The sequence below is a fragment of the Lagenorhynchus albirostris genome, chromosome 6, assembly GCF_949774975.1.
Source record: "Lagenorhynchus albirostris chromosome 6, mLagAlb1.1, whole genome shotgun sequence".
Taxonomy (NCBI): domain Eukaryota; kingdom Metazoa; phylum Chordata; class Mammalia; order Artiodactyla; family Delphinidae; genus Lagenorhynchus; species Lagenorhynchus albirostris.
Genome location: NC_083100.1, coordinates 45090488 through 45112793, shown reverse-complemented (window position 1 = coordinate 45112793; position 22306 = coordinate 45090488). Strand labels below are relative to the sequence as shown.

The 22306-nt window shown below is 35.1% G+C and overlaps 1 protein-coding gene across 1 annotated transcript in view; it reads right to left on the bottom strand.

Moving 5' to 3' along the window:
* The window catches only part of COL5A2 (collagen type V alpha 2 chain), a 144186-nt gene that overhangs the window by 76292 nt on the left and 45588 nt on the right, over window positions 1–22306 (bottom strand). Inside the window, exon 2 of the mRNA XM_060152470.1 lies at window positions 240–464. Within this exon, the coding sequence (XP_060008453.1) occupies window positions 240–464 (225 nt within the window). The remainder of the gene's footprint in view (window positions 1–239; window positions 465–22306) is intronic.

Sequence of the window (22306 nt, the reverse complement as noted above, 5' to 3'; positions counted from 1 at the left end):
AAATTAGACATAACCACTTAAAATGCAGCCAAAAAAATTCCCTGGTTTTTAAGAAGACAAGAAATAACTTTATTTTCATTACTGTTAGATAAAGTGAGTGAGAAAAATTATTAACCCCAAAGACCACTGAATAGTGGCTTAATTGTTTTCTTGGGTTGCTGAATTCTGAGAGCAAAAAACACTGTTACTATAAAGATGAATCATTGGACCAGTTCTGAGTTGGCCGTAAGTATTCTTACCAAAATTGGTATTGCTACTTCCAGTTGTATGTGGACAGACAGGACAGCACTCCCCAGGGGGAGTTACGGGGTCAGCACATTCAAGCACATCCTGGCACTGTATCTTGTCACAAAGAATGGCGCCATTGTCACAGACACAGATCTGGCAAGGGGCAGGTTTCCAAATGTCCCTGTTTAAGTACATCTGACCATTCTGAGTGCAGGCTATTTCTTCACCATATCCTTCTAAAATAAGAAGAAAAAAAGGAGGTTAGTAATCTTCTGAAATTTTGGAATCTGGGAAATATTTAAGAAGGTGAGTCATCTTGTGGGTTCTAAAAAACTCTGGGCTAAGCAATAACTTCCTAAGGAGGCAACACACAGATGAACTTACTTCATTAGTATTTAAAGACAAAGCATGTAATTCACAATTAAATTATTATGATACTTATATTCTAGCATGACGGGGGGGGGAAAGTGATCCAAAGTTAAGTATACTAAGTCAGAGAGGCTTCCCAAGGTCATTTTTGAAGATACAAATAACCAAACGTGGTAAGATCATGTCAGAAGGATCAAAATTAAACCATTTGAAAAGCAGGAAAAGAACATTTCCAAAGAGAATACAAAATTTCAGCGTCTGGTGAACCCTATGTGACTTTAAACTGACCAGAAATTTTCCATTAGTAAATCCCACAACAACAGAAGACAATATATATTCTCATACCATGAAGAAAAACTTAAATTCATTTTAAACATTAAGGTAAAAAAGAATAATGGTGACCCATTTCATGGAATAGATTTCCACTAAACATCCGAAACTAAAGGTGCTTCCTAAACTGTAGTGGAAATGCAAAGCTTATACAGGTAACGCATTCATTATCTTTGCATCAAAATTAATTAAGGAAAAAAAATTAATTAAGGAAAGTCACAACCAAAACAGTATGGTAAGCTATAACCTAATATCTGCCAAATACTTTTCTTATATTTAGATAAAAATTTAATGCAGATTTGGAAAACATACACACAGTTATACACATTGTAGTTCTCTTATACATTTACTATAAAATAAACACATATATTACATCTTTAACTTTGTGATTCTTAAGAAACAAAACTATAGTATTTTAAAACATAATGTGGATCATATAATCCTTGCTTAATTCCTTCAGGAGCTTTGCAACTACTTAAATTCAAAGCTCCTTTTTCAAGCCCAAAGGCCCTCCCTCCCAGTCCTTGTACAACTTGACCCCTCTGCCTAGCACTACCTTTCCATCCCTCAACTCAGACTCTGATAGCTCACTATCATGGTTTGCTTAATTGTCACCTGCCCCCCACAATTCTTCTCTGACTATCCTATAAAAGTAGACTTCCTTCACCGAATTGAAATGCTTCACAAAACTCCTTAAAGAACCCATTCACCCATCCATCCAGTGATTCATTCACTTTGTATTATATGCAAGGTAATTAAATATTTACTAAAATGGAATGGCTAGGCAAAAATCACTGCCTTCATAAGATTTATCACAATTAGTATTCATTTTTTTTCCTTGTTTATGTTCTTATTTCCACCACTAGACAGTAAATTTTATGAAGGTAAGAACTAGTGTGTCTTGTTCGTCATGGTATTTCTAAACCTTGACATCATACCTTGCATAGAGCCAACATCCAACAAATACTTGTTCAATGGGTGGATATGAATGAATGAATGAATCTAAATTATGGTTCACTAATTTAACTGCACCAGCACTAACTTTGCACTTTACAAAAATAAAACTAAAAATTTAAAAATGCATTTACAATTAGTTTTTGAAATATATTTAGTTATATTTATATATTTATCACAATAAATATAGTCAAATGCTAATATAGAACTACGGATGAAAATGATTTCAGTTTAAAGACATTAGTCCAAATATCCATCTTCTTAACTTCAGAAAGTTTTTCTTGGATAGCATTCTTCTCACTGCTCTATGGAATACTTTGCCTCACATATTTAGTCTTTCATCACATATTTGGTAAATGGAAAATTGTTTTCAGAGCATGACACCACATCCTGGCTTCTGTGTTATTCATAAGAAGAGCACGAAGTTTCTAATCTGTTTCATTTTCATCAAAAGATATTTATCACATAATATATAGCTACTCAATAAAACAATATTGGCTCTGTCTATCCAGCATTACTATAGGCATTTTAAACTAAGGAGAAAATAAGTATCCTGCTTTAATATGTTTTCCTGCAGAACTATTTTGGAAAACATAAGAAATTTGTACATCAAATAAGCAGTGTTACTTTTAGAAGAAAAATCACTTTGAAACAATGTAGTTCCATGGTGAATGTTTTCACAAAACACAACCTATATAGAAATGGACTTACACCCATAGTCCATCGAACTACTCCATTAGGTAAAAAAATAATAACTTTGTTCATTAAATTTTTTGATTGAGAAAGAAATATCCAATCACAAGCACTAAATACCATTGACTGAAAATGAGATACACCACAAGTTCTGTTAGCTTGCTTCTCCCTTCCCACACCCTGGGAGGCAAAAGTGTTCACATGTATCTACTGAGGGTTAAGTGGGTATGTGCCTAGGACTGCATGTGCAAAATATTGGAAGTATATTTATTCCGTTCTCAAAAATATATACTATCATTGTGAAGTAGATCTCAATTTCACTGATGAAACAATTATATATGGGGAAGTAGTGAATGTGAAAAACAAAAAACGAGATGACATACAATGATGTTGTTGATTAAACATCATTAAAATATGTGAGAGACTCTTCAGGGGTGAGTTATCCTGTTCTCTGTGGCTCATTCATGGTTGGAATAAAAAGACACATTCTCTCAGTCTGTGTTAACTCACAGAAGGTCAGTTTCTTCCTGAAAGTTTAAGACAGCATGACCTCAATCCAACGGGCACTATATTACTTGCTTTAAATGACAGTGTTAAAAGTTAGTTTTATACTCTGAGTCATCACTGGTCCTTTTCTCCCTGAGAATTTATAATTAAATTTAATATGATGTGGAAAGTTAGTTGGAGTGCTTTTAAATGGCAAGGAGATGAAAAACCACATTCGCTGCTAAAACCTGCCCTCTCTTCCCCGGCACAGAATCCATGCACATCACAGAGGGCACAAAAACTCAGTGAACTCTGATTTTTCGTGTCTGAATGAAAGACATGTACAAAGAAACACTGGGTAGAAAATACAGGGTGTCTTGCAGTTCTCAAGTTTGTACGTGGTAGTTGTGTACCTTATGATTAGGTTGTCCCTTCTGTTTTCTACATAGATGTTTATTTAAATGAAAAAGAAAAGTAAAATAGGAAGCAAAATTGCAGCCAATTTACAGTAAAGTAGTCATGACATAATTATTTATGAATGACAATATTATTAAAAAATAACTAAGTAAGAATTCTCATATGACATTCTGAGAGGGTCAATACCACCCTCCTGTTTCCTCTATGGAAATCATAAAATAATGCAAGCTAACATTAACCTTAATTGAAGGTCCAGAAGTTTAAAAATTATTTCTTATAAAATCTGAAAAAGAATTCCAAAACCAAAATACTTTGACACTTGTATTTTTTCTATGTATGTTTCTTTAATTTTCCTAAAATTGAGGAAGACTATAGATATCTGATTGTATTGCCATTATTTTGTAATCTTCCATGGTGTTGTAACTTCCAAAAATTTTATCTTCCAAGCTACATGGTTCTTTCACCCTTATCAAATGTTCCAACAAATTAAACCAATCCATTGCAAAGTCATTACCACAAACATCTTGGCACTAATCTCTTAGAGAGAAGAGATGTATTTTATCTGACCATGTTTTGTTCGAGAGTAACTCAATTGTCCTGTGTTTCTCATATATCCTCAGAGATTTGTCTTCTCACAAAGATTAGGTGCTTTTAAATTTATTTGTAAGAATTCAGTTCTTAATCACTAGATGGCAGAACAAATCCACCATCTTATTATAATAGACAATTAGAAACTCAGACATCAGAACTGCTGCTGCTTGACAACTATGGCCCACACCCTAGGGCTACATTCCTTCATATAATTATACTTGTGCAAAAAAGTCTGTATAGAAATGGCATTATTGAAACCTTTGACTGTCCAAGAGAGATGTGATTCTATTTTTAATATTAAATTATTGGGGTCTACCTAAAAATTTTGAAAAATATATGAAATAAACGCTCCTAAGCCCATGCTGGACATTCTGTAGACATTAACTAAAGATCTTCCTTGTAGAAATAATGTGCTCACATATCACAGAAATTTTAAATCTCTTATTCAAACAAGTGTTTGTTCAGACCATTTTCTCTCACTGGACTGTGAGCTCCTTGGGAGCCAGACATGTGTTCATCTCAGTAACCTTCACATCCAATGTCATATAATTAGTCTTTGATAAACATATTTGCTGTGTGGATGAATGAGTGAGTGAATGAAGGAAGAAAGGACTAGTTCATTGACGTGCTTATTAAAAAGATAGCACATGAAGCTCTCATTCCTCCTTCCCTAAACTTCCCAAAGAGGATGTGCACTGAGGACTCCTATTTTGAATGATAGGGAAATGGGTCACTTGATTGTTCTTGTTAAGTATGCCCCTGACATCTAGACTTCTGTGTGGCCAGAAAGGAAGAAAACTGTGTCCGTCATAGTCGCTCACATTTTGAAAAAATTTTCAAAAAGCTATAGTAGCCCTTCAGCCTTCCTGGCCCAGTTGGTCTAGGTCCCTTTGCTGGTTATGAAGGTCTGGGTTAACATAATTTAAAGTTTCTCTAATTGTAAAAGTTTTTGAAGGGTTAGAATCATGGCACAGTCAGCTTGTGTCCTCATGAAGTGGGCAGAGAACGCTTTATGGGACAAGAGAAGCAGCAGCAGAGCAGCTCCACTGGTCCCTCTGGACCAGAGCACAGATGCTGCCTTTACCAATGCACAGCACAGCCCCAGCTGCTGGACTCAGTTCCAGAGAATGTTCCAAGGAAATCCCTCCCTTCCTTCTGCGCTCAGGCAGTTTATCCACACAACGGAGAGATGATGAAGGGTATTCAGCTCTTCCTTTAGAGCCTTCTGACTCAATGTCAACAATTCCACATTGATCATTTCTTTTTCCTTATCTGATCCCCAACATTTAAAAAATAAGATACATATGAAGCCACCAGGGATAGCTGAGGGGGATCTGTTACATACTTTGACAAAATTTTTCCACTGCAGCCTCAAGGTCTGTGAGAGAGAGGGTGGGTGAGTATGGAGCAGGCCTGTGAAGTTTTGCATCTTTTGTTTCTTCAATCCACTTACACACTTTCACTTTCCAATGAGCCCTCTGAATTTAAATCCCTTTTTAGGATGGTTACTCAAACTATTACTTTTTTTGTGCCCTTCTCTATTTTTTTGTACCAATTGAACAAAAGTAGCCATTTGATGATTATTTGAACTGAGTTAAATTTCTGTTCCACTAGGACAATCATATTTAATATTCTAAAGCAATATAATAATTAATTTTGAAAGCTTATCTTGAAATCTGAGAAAGTAAAAAGAAGACAATGTATCATAGTATGTCAGTGAGACATACAAATAATGAGATTAGACAAACTGTACAAAGGTAGTTAGTTTCTTCAATACAGTCATGAAATGTTTCTCAATCTCATATGCAAAGGCTTTCCAGTTAACTAGTAAAACTGCTGTTTTTCCTTTACTTAAAATGGAAAAAATAAAAAGGAAAATCTTTTATATTAGGTATTACTTAAGTTTCTTTCCATGTATCATTGGGAAATCCAAATGACTGTGGCCAAAATGTGAAACTAAAATTACACACAGTGCACATGCAATGCTCATCTACAGTTTTGTCTGGAAAACCAACTTTCAGTCTGTTAATGCATTTGACATAGTTTTTTTTTCTCCAACCGAAGGCTCAAACTATTGACTAGCTGTAAAACACCACACAGAGAATTGAGCCTGCCTTATATTGAAAACACTAGAAATTTTAGTAGTAATATCTATAGCAAACCCTAGTTCTATTCTCAAATATTGATCCTAAATGAATAATCAAGTACAATTTGTGCTACGCCAAATGTATGAAATGCCTGCCTAAATGCATGAAAGGTTTCAAACTGTTTTGAATGAAGTCTGTCTGCTTAATCTCTCTCCAGCAATGACATTGCTTGAAATAAAGAAGGGAACCAAAACTCTGCCTAGCTATTTCTCTCTTCAAATGGATAGTATCATGACTTTTATGTAGTCTGGAGATAAATTAAGTAACAAATTCTGAGCAACATGTAGTACCCACATTTCAGATTTCCTTCATCTCCTTCAAGCCTTAGCTCAAATGTCACCTTCTCCATGAAGCCTACTCTGACCGCCTTACAAAAAATTGAAAATTACCACACACACACCCATGTCACCCTCCATCTACCAATTCCTGCTTTTTTTTCTTTTAATGTGGTATTTAGCACTTTTGAACCTACTATATTATTGTATTTGTGTCTATTCTGTGTCTCTTCATGATAGATTTATAGCTTTATAAGGACAGATACAACTTGTTCTGGCTTGTCCATTGATATATCCTGATATTCCAGAACAGTAGTCAGGATCATAGTAGATGCTCATTAAAAATTTGTTGAATTAATTTGTTAATTGAATTGAATATTAGTTGTTTGTGTTAGCAGCTTTAGATGGTGGAGTTGTTTTGTAATTATAGAGTTATTATGTAACTAAAAAGAGTTATTGTTATAAGAGAATATTTACAGAACTAAACTAGGGATATTTCATTATCCTATGTTTGGACAAGAAAAATACAAAAAATGGAATCCAGGATTTTGACCTGTAAAGCCAAAAGCCACGATTTTGACCTGTATTTAAAGTAAATAACTGTAAATACAGTTATTTAGAATAACTGTAAAGTTATTAAGGGTAATAACTTCTCAGTGCTTCTGAGAAGTTATTACCCTTAATAAGTAAATGAATGGAGATCAAATTAAAACACCCTTATGTAGAGGAAAAGAAGATATCTATAAAGGAAAGGAACACACATTATTTTCTTAAACATTTCTTTCTTAAAACATGTTTTAAGAAAGAATATTTAGAGTTTTCAAAAGACTTTTCATTATTTGTTCAATCCCAGATAGCTATGGAACATTTTTTTTGTGCTAACACATTGGGTTATCTGGTGTTGAGATCAGAGGAGAAGAATGTAGAACATTTGCTAAGCTGTAAGATTAGAGGGTAAGATTTAGGTTGAACAAAAAGACATTAACTAGGTTGTTTACTTTAGTAAAGGATATGTGCCTCAGTTTCTCTACTCATTAATGTATAGGAAAAGATGAAATATGAGCCTTCACTTTTGGGTGGGATGAAATATACTAGGAGATGACAAATAAAGTTGCCTTAAATTGCTGCTGAAAGTTAATCCAAATAAATTAGTCAATCTGGAAAAAGGAATGGAGGCATTATTTAATCCATTTAACCAGTATTTATTTATCCAGAAAGTTTTAGTGAATACTTGTCTAGTACGAGAACACAGTTTAGGTGGTGGAATGAGACATTTGGAGTCCAGCTTCCTTGCCAAAAACAATCAAAATATACAGAAGTTGCAAAAGGTAATGCAACTCTCTTATAGGAGAAAAAATAAGTTTGTACACATGTATATTTCAAGAATTCATTTTGGAAAATCTGCATACATGTTGAAATTTTTATAAACTTAATTCTATTTTCTCATTAACCTACATGAGTCCCAGCCCCTTTTGAATTATTGGTTCTTATCCTGGAAATCTTCCTCTGTGTTTTGAGAGGTTTTTGCCTAATGCTATTTATTTTAATTAACTAAAACTAAATTCTCAGGAACATCAACCTGAGGGCTTTCTAGAATCCCAAACAAAAACAATCTTCAATCATTTGGGGAAAAAAAAAAGTTATGTTTATAAAAGCAGGCTGCAAATAAGCTAGGAGTGAAAGGAATGCAGAATTCCAAAAGGCATTAATTGAAGAGTAGATTGGTCACATACTGACTGTCCTTCAATGTCCTCTTTGGTAAGAAAATGGACTTTGAACCCTAGGATAGTCTGAATGCAGCGAGAGAGCGGAAAGCCACAATTCACACCATCCCAGCAGCCCCCATGGTGCAGCTGCTCCGCTGTGCGTTTTTCAGGCTTCCTTGGATGTTTTAGTCTTCCAATAGCTTCGGCATTAAGAATAGTTTCAAATTATAAAGTAAATGCGCTTACTCTTGAAACAAACATCAAAGTAACATAACGTATGCATTTTGATAATATAGTTTATTTACTTAACAAATATTTATTATCCATCTGTTACTTTGCCAAGCAAAGGTCAAGTTACGAATTCCTCCCCATCCTCAAGAAGCTCACAGAACAGTTAGGGAACCATTCCAGCAACAGACTAGAAGGACACAGTTCTTTGAGTATAAAACTAGAGGCAAACCCAAGTTGTGGGAATATTTAAGAGAGGCACCTCACCGAGGCTAGAGGTCAGAGAAGTCAAAAGGGTTCTGTAATGTCTTTCTTTCCTTTCTTTAACAATTTTTTAGTTTTTTTTTTTAAGTGCTAAAACTAATATCCAAAATGATTTCTTCCAAAAATTCACTTCCAGGCTGTATAATATTATCACTCCTGGTTCATTGCTGGTAACAAGCAACGAACACTTTCTTTCTACCAACTAGCTGGGATGGATCTGAAGGAGCACAGGCACTTCCTCTCACTCATTACTTCCTGTTTTCATCTCTTTGGCATCTATTCTCTTGTCTGAGGGTAAAACAACAGCACTCTTGTTTCTAAACCTCCTGATGCCTACATAGGTGGGTGTCTTAGAGGGGAGCAGGGATGTGGCTCTTCGGTGCTTGGAGCTGCCTGACAGTGCAGAAACCCGGGACAGTGGCACACAGCAACACGGGAGGAATCAGTTGCCACCGATGACTAAGTCTGGCAACACTGTGATGAGCTATAAATGCATTTTTCCAGGTCCAATTCTACAGCCATTTGGAAATTCAGCAAAGCCAAATTAAAATACCATTCCTCCAATTTAGATACAGAATTCTGGATTATGCTGCCTTGAAATTTTAGGAAGTCAAAAATTGTTGTATTGTGTAACATTTAGCTTGAAAGACAATGAGTTTCAACCATGGGTGCCAGTTTATAATTTAGAAAACAGTGAGAAATAAGGTATCAAGTATCTGTGCTAGAGGTTCACTTATTTTATTCTCAGCAAATCTATTCATATCCACTTTCATAGATTACATAAGCATTTATCAAGAGTCTGTGACCATATCCCATGCCAGAGAGATACAAAAGTAAAAGACATATAAGCTACTCCAGAAGAGCTTTTAGTTGAAAAAATAAGAAGGAAGTTTATAAAATCATGCTTTTATAAACTTTTACTAAATATTTACTAAGGACTTTTATAAATATTTACTAAGGACTATCTAGATATAAATTATCTTCTATCCAGCTATTTCTCCAATGACCACAATTAGTCAAGGAAGCACACTGTTTATGTAAGACACTAGGTTCAAGGAATTATGGGTAAGAAATCTAAAGAGCTGAGATCACGATGAGGTGAAATTATCTGAGGAGGGGTGAACAGAAGTGGGGTCTAAAGTAGGTCTTGAAAAATGCAAGGTATTTGAGATGGTGGAGGTAAGGAAGACTCTGCCTGGGATGGGAGCAGGAACCACCTAAAAGAGGCATGGAGAGGAGGGCAAACATGTCATAACAGGAGGGAACGGTGCCGTATACGGAAAATTCTTGCTATGAATTCTTGCTATGAGTGACACTTCTTCCTCTAGGAAGGTTTTCATGACTTAACCCTTTCCCACATGTAATTTGGTCACTATCTTCTTTGTGCTCTGATCTCATCTTGTCCATACACCTGGCAAAATACCTGCAACAGTCTATCTATTGTTTTTTTACATGTAAACTCTATCAGGCTGTACATTTCTTGAGGGTGAACACTCTTCATTTCTCTCTGTATTGTGAATGTAGAACAGTGCCTGACACATAGTACATGTCCAGTAAATGCTTATTGAATAAATGAATAAGTGAATAAATAGGAGAATGTATAAGTAGCTTTCAGGAATATTAATCTAACAACAGAATTTAAGGTGAATTGGAAGCAAATGAGACTAAAGGCCATTAGTTTAAAATGTTATACTGTAGTTAGGAGAAATAGTTGTTCTGGGAATGAAGAGGGGTAAATCTATAAGACACCAGATAGAAAATATGTAGAGTTTGATTAACTATGGATGGGATAAGGCATTGGAAAAATTAAAAAATAACTTTCGAGGTTCAGGATAGAATGGAGGAAGTAACATTTATTGGATACAATTGTGGGTGGAATTGTGTCCCCCCAAAAGATATGTTGACCTTTTTTGGAAATAAGTCCTTAGAAGATGTAATTACTTAAGATGAGGTTGGACTAGAATAGGGTTGGTCCTTAATCCAATATGACTGGTATCCTTATAAGAAGAGGAGAAGAGAACACACAGAGAAACACAGACACATGTGATAGAGGCAGAAATTAAAGTGCTGCAGCTACAAACCAGGGAAAATCAAGGACTGCAGGCAACCACCAGAACCTAGGAAGAGGCAAGGAAAGATTATCCCTCTACAGGTTTCTGAGAGATCATGGCCCTGCCAACACCTTGATTTTGGACTTGTAGCCTCCAGAACTGTGACACATTACATTTCTGTTTTATTAAGCCACCCAGCGTGCTATACAGCAGTCCTAGAAAACTAATAACAGATATCTGCAGGATAGGAGGATGGTCTGGACATTGAATGAAATTCAAGTTTTGGAAAGATAAATAAATTTGATTGGAAAAAATTGTAAACCCTATTTAAGGCATATTGGGATGACTACTAAGGAAGAACAACCCAGTATAAATATTAACAGCTACTATTTATTGCGTTGTAAGAGCTATGCTAAATTCCTATGTACATTTTATATTTAATCCTTAAACCACCCTGGTAGAGGCTTGGAGTCAATCAGGATCACAAAGTTAGAGAGTAGCAGAGCCAATATCTGAACAAACACGCATTCCTAATAACTATGTTCTAAGTTAGACAATTGGACTGCTACTTTAGAGAGTATTTAAAAGAAAGATGACTTTGAATACATAAGATTTACAATTCACACTCCAATTGTAGATTTTGAATGCGTGAGAGTAATAACCTGACAATCCACATGAAGGATGAAGAACAAGAGGAGTCTGGATTAACTTTAAAGAAAAATTTAAAAGAGTAAAGCATTCTTAGAGATACGAAAAGGGAGAGACCGTTTTTTTTTTAAATGAATTTGTTTTCAGAGGGAAGCAAGTGAAACATACTAAGAATATGAACTCTATTCTTTCTATTCAGCTCCCAACTCTAAATGGTCAATATTTCATTTCCTGATGCTATGCCTGTATAGCCACCAAATGTTACCATCCTAATATCCTGTGAAATTTCCCCTAGCTTTCCTGAGGCTTCACAGGATATTGATGGGGAAAACTAGCTCCATGACACAAATAAGCTTTCAGGCATTTTGATGAGTATGGATAGTAAATGACTGCATACCAACTGTTATTCAGTTCTTTTTTAGATTGGTTTATAGGGCAGAGGAAATGAAATTTTCCCCCAGAAAACTCAGCTTACGTTGTATAAATGTGATTCTCCTCATAGCAAACAATATACTTTATTCTATCTACTTTATTTAAACTAAAGAGGTGATGCTGAAAAAGCCACTGGGGAAAAGTCAATGAAATTCAACGTTAAAAAATATAATTTAAAAGGAAACCATCAAACACCTGCTTCTTAAATTACATCATATTCAGTTCTTCATTTCCTTTCATTTTTCTGAAGTCTGAACTAGACTTTACAAAAGTTAACTGTTTCCCTTTTTATAACATTTAATCTTCTGTTAAGAGCTCTGAAAATAGAAACTTCCTCCAAGAACCAATCTACAACTTCAATTTTTTCCTGTTTAATAATTATCAGTTCATCATAATCTATGTGACTGGCAATAATGATTAGAAATAAAAGTAAATAATGGAATAGATGTCATTGTACATTTTGTTTTATGTTAATAAAAGAGGGAATGTGATCTAATAAAAATGTAAACCTGACCCGTATGCATCCTAATTTAATGGAAACTAATTGGATGAATTGATATTCTTATGATGTTAATGGAACAGCAGTGATTAAGATTTATTTAATGGAACTTTTTGGCTAAATATCAAATACAAAGGCTGATGGGATTTATCATGAGCTCAGCCAGACTTTTCATGACTGGATCATATTATCAAATAAGATAATGAGATGACAAGGTGGGCTAGATACAAAAACAAACAAATAAACAAACAGAAAACCCTTACAGTATGTCTCCACCAATAGAAATCTCTCCGGAGTAGCAGAGGTTCAACTATAGGGGAATAAGGTCATTCTCAGCATCTTAATTGCCAAACAGAATACATTTAGAGGCATTATTTCATGCCTATCTACATTTACCAATGACTTCTCTTAGAGTTAGGAATTCTAAGGCATAGACAAAATCATTCTCCATATCCACACAAAACTGTAAGTCCTGTATAGCAGAATTTATATACTCAACATTCTATTTCATCTCATAAAATAAGAGGCTTTTCATCTCTTATAGGCTCCCAGGTTTTGGAGTCCTTAAACTGTCCATGGAGTAAATGAAGAGTTTACCCGGAACAGGAATATGAAATATGCAGTGATAACCCTCTCTCAGCCATGACTTTGTGCTACTTTATGCCAGCCCATGTATGATAGATTACAAAATCCACCATTTAGAGTGTTCTAAAGATGTCATAATTTTAAAAAATAATTCTTATATGGGAACTAGATTATACTTTAAATTATTGGGGATTAATTTAGTTCAACAATCATTCAGTTTGTCAACCTTAAGAGTGAAATAATTTAAAAATTAGTAAAGAAAAAAAGCCAATGTGACAATCAGGTAGCAAAATGTATATTATCTAATAGTCAGTATATATGGATTGTTTACATGGCGGTATCGTGTGTGATGGAAAGAGACTATGGCAAATTTCCCTCAGTTATGATTATTAACACCAAATTAATAATTTCTATTTCAAGAATGTTGTTCATACTTAGGAACTATTTTATAATCAAAGAAGTATTTCTCTTCCTTGTAAAATTTTATTTCTTTCCATGTTGCTAAACAAGGATGGATTTCAAGAAAAGTGATATATTACATTCTGCAGAATATCTTAAGAGGAAAGAGGAAATCAGCTCTTCAGCAGTTATACTAAAATGTCAAAAAGTCCTAAAACTCAGGAAGAATAAGTTATATTTCTTAGTGAAGCATGTAAATAAAATAATGTAAATCAAATCTAATTTCCCCTATAGAGGTAGCATTGTAATTAAAATGCATTCCAAACCAAAGGCCTAACAATGGCAATGACAAAGATGACCATGCTTAGTAAAATGAAACATATACAACCCAGCGTGCTACGTACGGGCCTTGAAAGGTCTTGGCAGAGTAAAGGTACGAACTGGAGTCTCCAAAGAAGTATCCACAGAAACACTCCAAGGAATGCTAAGGCCATGAGGAGAGGCAACATGGTCTTTATCCAGCCAACAAATATTGAGCACCTACTATGTGCCCTTTCTCTACCAGAGCTCTACTAGAGCTGAACAAAGCAAAAAATGCCATCTTAATTCCAAATAGCTACAGCCCAATGAGGAAGACAGTCAGATAATCAAGCAATTAAAGTATGTAATGATAAGTATCTTGATAGAAATAAATACAGGATGCTAAGGGAGCACACACAAGCATTGTTTCAGGCATTTTGTAGTTGGGGTGGGTTAGTCTTTCTGGTGGAAGCTGCGTGTCAGGTGCGAACTGAGAAGTAGAATTTAACCAGTTGCTATGTGTAACTCACTATGGTTGGAAGGAAGAGGGGGAATGAGAAGAGAAAGAAGAAGAAATAGAAATTGAACGGCAGCTTAAAGGGACAGGGATGGACGAAGTGGCACCTCTTTCTTGGCTCCACCTTCGGGGTAAGTAGTACTCTGCCAACTCAGTTCAAGACAACAAGGAATGAGAGGGCAAACTTGCAGCTCTAACTGATGAAACTTTCAGATGTAGTTTGACTCTTAATCCAGTCATTGGGAACCTCTACAAGGCAAAGTGGTACATGGGGAATGAAAATTGAGGAGCTGAGGAATGCTAAGCTTTTTGTTTTATTTTGCTTTTCTGACCTTGGCAGTAAATATTACTTATGTATTAATAACTTCTGGCAAATGACAACTTTTTTGATCCTCAAGGTTTTTCCTCTAAAAAGTAGGGTAATATACTACCCCTCACACAAGGATGTTTTGAGAACTAAATAGATGTGAAAGTGCTTTAAAAAATCAATATGTTATTCAAACACAACCATTATTATTATTTAGCACAGAAGTTCCCAGACTCCATTTACATGTATACCAAAAGCAAATTCATGTTCACTCCTCTCCCCCTCATGAGTACCTGTCAGAATCTGGCATAGTTAGGAAGGAGAGAGAAGTCCTGCACTACATTATATTGGCAGAAATCCATTCATACAGGGCTATGATCACAGTGGAGGAATCCTGTTTCTCCCACAAAGCACCCCGAGGTCAAGTATTTAACAATCAGTCTTCTGGTCTGTCCACATAAACAACATCACAAAACAGAAGCACACTCAGATTTCAAAGAAGAGCAGTGATAAGACAAAGGGAGGAGGGGGAATGTGATTTCTGTAGGGCAAGAGGAATTTTTCTAGTTAGCATATGATACCAGACAAAGCTGTTATAGCAGTTAGTTGGACCTGTTAAAGCCACAGAACCTGAGCTACCTGCCCACAGCAGTACACCTGTGTTTAATGTAATCACAGCTAATTATGTGGCACTTTGACAAGAGGCTTTTTAAGTCGTCGCAGAATATTTTGTGATTTCAGCCAATATGACCCATACCTTGCCAGTTATGTTTTTTGTTTTGTTTTGTTTTTTTGTTTTTTAATAAATCTATTTATTTATTTTTGGCTGTGTTGGGTCTTCGTTTCTGTGCGAGGGCTTTCTCCAGTTGCAGCGAGCGGGGGCCACTCTTCATCGCGGTGCGCGGGCCTCTCACTGTCGCAGCCTCGCATTGCGGAGCACGGGCTCCAGACGTTCAGGCTCAGCAGTTGTGGCTCACGGGCCCAGTTGCTCTGCGGCACGTGGGATCCTCCCAGACCAGGGCTCGAACCCGTGTCCCCTGTATTAGCAGGCGGATTCTCAACCACTGCGCCACCAGGGAAGCCCGCCAGTTATGTCTTTAAAAAGTAAGTGGTATTGCGCCTACAGGGTTGAGAGGCAAACCCCAGTATCATCTTTCAGAGCCATTTAAAGCTTCAGGTTACTTTTATGTCCAAGTTTATAATATTTCAGTTCTTCCTTCAGTCAAAGATTTCACCCAAAATCAGTCCCATAAAAATTACATGGGTTTTGTGACTTTAAATGCTATGTATCCCTCAAATTGAAGGGTTTCTTTTAAATTTATTTTTAATTTCAGCCTTTATTTTAAGTTGGTACATCAGAATCTACTCAAAAAAATTTTTTGTAATGCCAATTCCTAGACCCTACCTCTTGTGATTCTGATTCTGTTTTGCACCTGGAAATCTCTATTTTTTAAATGCTTCTCTGTATTTTGATACCAGATTTGGGAATATTACTACAGTCATCACAATAAGCACTTCCAATGATGTACTACTTTCTATAAATGGAAGAAACAACAGGAAAACTATTGTTCCTTAGTGTAATCATGCCCATTTAGGGCCTTTCCTTCCTCATGTACAAGCTGTTAAAGAATATATTTTCTGCTCCTTCATTTTAACAACACAGATAAAAGCTAAATGCCATTCCCCTCCATAAATGATTTACCACAAAGAACTACCACAAATCTGATATCTCACTCTATAATCATCTTTTTAAGGTATAAATGCCCTTAAATATAAATTGATTTAATCATTATGACTCTTTGGTATTTTAGTAATAAATTTCCCTCCATTCCCCTCCATAAATGATTTACCACGAAGAACTACCACAAATCTGAAATCGTACTCTATAATCATCTTTTTAAGGTATAAATGCCCTCAAATATTAATTGATTTAATCATTATGACTCTTTGGTATTTTAGTAATAAACCTCCCTAGAAAAGTGTACAATTTAGATCAGTACAGTGAGACTCTGTTGTGAAGGTAAGAAGTTGCAAAGCTCCCTGAGAATCCATCTGTGCCTTTATGGTCCACTAGTGAGTTGTATCACTAGGTAGAATTCAGACCAGAAAAAGAAATCTCAAGGAAAACATTTCACAGGGAGAATTTAACAAGAGAAAACAATAACTACCTTATAGAAAACAGATGGCTGGCGTTAGTAAAGCTGGAAGGCTGTCAGCTGTGCCTTCGCCTATTTTCTGTGCTTTTATAAATTGGCAGGAAAAATCCCTCACATTTCACCAAAAAAGGCCCAGCTCATAAACAGTTTGCTAAAGAAATCTGAAAATCCATATTTTGAATATGAAAAATGTAAAATGATTGAAGAATATCTTTTTAGTTCCTTTTATTTTGAGAGGTAATTCTGAGACATTCCATAAATATTCAAGAATACATAGAGAAAAATGGTGTAGACAAAATAATAGTTTATATGACAAATATCATTTTTGTTTTCATTTTTTAAAACCCTCTTCTGTCTTTTACATTCAAAAACTACTAGATGATGTTTATTTTCATAAATCACCGATTTAATCTCAAAATGGACAAAGTTTGTGGTCTAGGAAATTATTTTCACGTTAGGAATCAAAGAGTGACTTAACTGTATTGTGTGCATTCATTCAAACTTAATTTATGCTAAGACTTAGGAAAAGACATTAGATTATAATTTAGCCATTTATTAAATACACATTTTATACAGTTAAATTATAGTATATAGTATACTGGGAGGTTTATAGTGATGTAAAATAAAGTTCATGCCCCCAGGGGGCATGAACATTTGAGTTGTTTTAAATTATGCCCTTGTAATGGTTCTGTCTATAGCAGTTATGAATTTTATGACCATAACTGACATTGAAGCAAAGAAATATGAAAGAAATGAGCAGTTAACTGAAGTAAGATTTATGTATTGTGATATTCTAGAGATCTTTTTTGGCCACAGAATTAAAATACTTTTCCTTCCTTAATTCCTTCAGTTCAATTCGACAAAAATGCATTTTCTATCTTCTCTGTGCCAGACACTTCCCTGGACACTGGTGATACAGTGATGGGCAACACATGCCTGAATACTTTTACTTCTGATCAGGCTCACCTGGCTTTGCATGATAATTTTCCTTCCTCTAGTAATTCATGGAAAGATGGCAGTATTTTGTAGGAAAAATCCATGTGTGTACTTTCGGATAATTTACTCCAAATCTTGTTAATCACAGAGATATTGTGAGAGGAGAGTCTATGAAAAAAATGTTTGCTTTTCACTTATAAGTGAAAAGAGATTAAATTTTGCTTGAGAATTTTAAAAAATTCATTTACTCACTTATTGAACAATTATTTATTGAGCACCTAATATGTGCTCAATTTCAAAAGGGTACCTCTATAAAAAGCTGATCATATTCAACCCTAAGTTTTGCTTTACTACCTCCTAGACTACACTCTCCACTGAGGCAGGGTGTCTCTGTTTTGTTCACATCTGTATTCTTGACATCTCTAGTAGGCGATGTCAGGCACAGTAGGTGTTCATTACAGCTGCATGGTTAACTAAAAGGGAAAGGGAGAAATCAAATCAGAGGAATGCTACCATATATAAATAGCCACTTTGGCTCTGAAAAGATTTCATACATATCTTTCATTTCTTCTAAAGGGATATGTCCACTTCATTTTATAGATGAAGGAGTATTTAGAGGATCAACCAGTCTACAATCTTAACTTTTGCACAGTAACTGTTAACTGTGAGTCCAGATTTAAAATCCCAAGTCACATCAAAAATCTCAGTAGATTTCTTTTTCATTCATTCAATGCATATATATTGAGTACCTGCTCTGTATTGGCACCATACCAGTGTTAGGAAGGTAAGTGTGGACAGAACATAAAAAGTCTTATCCTCAAAGAGCTTACGAACTAGTGGAGGGAAACAGAAAATAAGCAAATTAAATACATTATCATATGATCTCTCTAATAGTGACAAGTAAAGAAAACTGCAGCAAGGCAAAGACAAGGAGTGCTGGGAGAGAAGGGAATTGAATGGGAAGGGGAAACCAGGGTTAATTTTGAATAATCAGGGATGATCTCACAGATAAAGTAGAATGTAAGTAGAGATCTGAAGGAAATAATATAGTATTTTAAAATGACCATTCTTATTAGGAGAAATGTCATCTTTGAAAATTATAATCATGAACAGTGATTTCAAGTTCATTCTTGGTTATAGGAAATGACTTTGACAGTTAAGTATATTGTAAAGTTCATATAATGGGACACTTTTGTGACTTAACAGCAAATAAAATACAAAGCATTTTAAGAATTCTGTTTTGCCCTTAAATTGGTCATGCCATGTCAAAAATTTCATGAAAATATGACAATCATTCAGTGAGAAAATTAACTTTTGCTTAAAGAGTTCTCAGCTGAAAAAAAAAAGTTTAATGAACTAGATTGTCTTAAGACACCAAAATAGATGGTTTTAGGACACTTCATTGGACAAAAGATTTAAGGGTCAAAGGTTGGGTTTGAGCTGCTGTTGGATACTGAAGGCAGCTTTAAGTACTATGCTTAGTTCACAGAGAAAGGTGTGTGTGTCACAAGCAGGGGGATTTCTGTTGAGCAGAAACAATAAACAACTAGGCTTGGAGCTCACTAATAAGATGCTCAGCCTGTCTGGACCTGGGGGATAGAAAAATATATGATTATTCTTGGTGCAATTTGGCTTCAGAAGAACACACTAATGATACCCTCTTTAGCCCCAAAAGGTGAAAATCTAGCAACGCTAATGAAGTGTGAATTTAAAAACCAAATCGTTGACAAGAATAAAAACTATGATTCAATTAGTTTTACAGTCTCCCCAAGAGAATTTCTTCATATATATGTAAAACTTTTAGCTAAATTTACCTCTTGTACTTGGCAAAACAAATTAGAGGGGAAAGGGAGAGACTGTATGTGTTAATCATATTTCTCATAATAATATTTGAATTTTGAACATAACATTTGAATTCTGAACAAAATACTTCTATGTAACATAATTGATAAAATAAAATATGAATACTAAATTTTGGGTTAATTCAGAAGATATTAGATTTTGATTACAAGGTATCTATAATTCACCGACTGAGGTTCATATTTTGATTGTCTTGTATTAAAATGTCTGTTATTGGAAAGGTTAACTCATTGAATGTACGGACATGTAATTAAACATGCACATGGCAAGGTTCTTTGACCTCAAGAAGCCAGAAGAGCCATGTTTTACATCTATTTTTATGATATGTAGTCATGGCCTACTTTTTAGAGACATAAGTAGAAGTTTCCTACCACACCAACATTCCAGAGTAACAGTATCATTTTGGTACAGACAACTTCAGAAAATCAGAGAGAATAAAATATCGTTTTGGTACAGACAACTTCAGAAAATCAGAGAGAATAAAATATCGCGTTTTAGGAAGAGTTACAATCTTGATTATATACTTTTTTAATTAAAAAAACCTTTTTGTTAATCAGATAAAATGAATTATGCATGTTTAAGGGTGCTGTGTAACTAACTTTTTAAGCCCTGGCTTCAAATATTAAGTAAAAACTAACCTAACTTTCTAATAATTTGACTGTCCTTTTATTTAAACTAAATACCGTGAATCATTTTTAAAGCATAATAGAATTAAAAAACAATGAGTGAAATTCAACTAACCAAAACATAATATATAGCAATAAAACATGTATAATTTTTAACTACCTATCTAATTTATCGTCAGAACTCAATCAATACAGCAATTAAGTAATCACTGCCTGTGAGTCCCTGGCTATGAGCTTCAGAAGTAACAACCGGAGAGATACTTAAGCAATTACACAGAGATAAGGAGTTAAAGATGGGGTGTGCTTGGGGAGCATTCTAGAATTTGGTTTGCCTGATATTGAGTATTCTATATAGGGAATAAGTAGAAGAAATGCCAGGAAGTGTGAGTTGCGTCCAATCACAGAAATCCTGAACACCAACTAACAGTGTTGTATTTAACTTGGTTGATGATGATGTGACAGCACTGAAGTCTTTTCCTTCACTGAGCAGAAAAATGAAAGGAAGATTGAATCTCCTGAGATTGTAGAGTATACTGGGAGAATCATAGAGGAGAGAAAAGTTGCCAGGCAGCAAACAGGTAGGTGGTCATTACTCTGGTCCTAGTATGTATTGAGGAGGGTTCAGCCTAAGGACAGAGGGAAAATAACAGAAAGAAGCTAGAGAGGCCATGTGAAGCCAGATAGATGTTGGTGACAGAGCCACAGGAGTTCAGAAGTTATGTTTCTTACATGGTAATGATTTTTTGGAGCAGTCTGTCCTGCCTTGAAAAGTGGAGCAACTAATTCTTCTTTTCGGTGTCTATTTCTGAACAAGAGACTGGGGAGATAGATACATAGGAAATCACTGCCCTGTCCTCACAGACCTTACAGTCTAGTGAGGACACAGGCATGTAGAATTAATTGGTTCACCATCCCTGAAAGCTCTTCTTTCACTAATAAAAACAGAAACAAACACTAAAAATGATATGCTCATCAATGTTCTTCAGTATCAAGAAAGATTCCTAGATCTAACATTCTCTCCATGCTGCTCTGAGAGTTTTTAGTACCTCTAGTCCTCCATTCTATTCCATAAGCCACTCACTTAGAGCTTATTCACTCACCAGCCAGGAAGCCCTTACAGAGTTGATAGTAATTATAGCTTGAGCCTGAATATCATTCTATTAAATTAGTTGACAATATAAACATAATAATCTCTCAGCAACTTGCTAGACTGTACTGGAGTGCATCATTTTCAAGAGTTTTGTATAAAGCAAATTCAAATTTGATGAACTACAGAGTAAACAAAACTACATAAAAACATCCTTTTGGAATTGGGGAGTTGCCAAACACCAAGAAATAAAGGACAAATACCAGGAAAGTGAAGCAAATTATATAATAAATGGCAATGCAAAATTTCATTTATTTCTCTTAAGCCTGTCTGAAAAGGAGATGGGGTAAATAATCAGTTTTAAGATTTACAAAATGAAATCTCCCTAGTCCCAATTATTCCATCATTAGTGAAAACACTAACTCCTACATGCCTTATTAACCACATGAAATTAATACAATCTGAGAAGTTACAAGAAGCATTAGTTTCAAAGCTTTGGAAAGTCATCTTGCCCTTAAGAACAGTAACCATATCTTCAGCTCCACAACCTAAGGTTATCGGGAATATACATATAATGTATATAACAAATCTTTAAGTCATACTTTTTATTTTTGTTCTCCTATTTCTATTTTCCATTTCCACTTATATTTACAGCTGAAGTCAAATAATAAAGTACTAGCTTAATTAAAAAACCCATAACTTCTAATTCAAAGCAACCAAACAGCAAAAACAGAACCTATCACAGGTGGTCATAGATTTCTCGGGTATTATCTCAACCCCTTTAGCAACTTTTTTCTTCCCAAACCTGGATAATAACGTGTAATACATAATTTATGATGAAGATGTTTTCTGACAAAATATTGCTACACAGGCAATTGGGTGTTCTGAACAGCAACCCAAGTGTTTTCAATGCTCCATGAAGCTGCTGGGTACCTGATAAGAGAAACACTACCTGAGCTTGCAAATGAGGTGCTACAATGATTTCTAACAAGTCCTAATCTTCTGTGTCATAAATATTGGTTACAAACAGTGAACTGAAAAACAGAAGGTAGTATTCCACTTGGCAGTTTCTTGTTCATGATAATCTGTAGGCTAAAGTGTTTCAACTGTTTCGGCTTCAAACAATTGCAAACACTATGGCCATACCTACACACTTAGGAAATTTCCAGATCAATGACAATGAACTGGTGATTCAGCATTTTGATGTTGATCTTT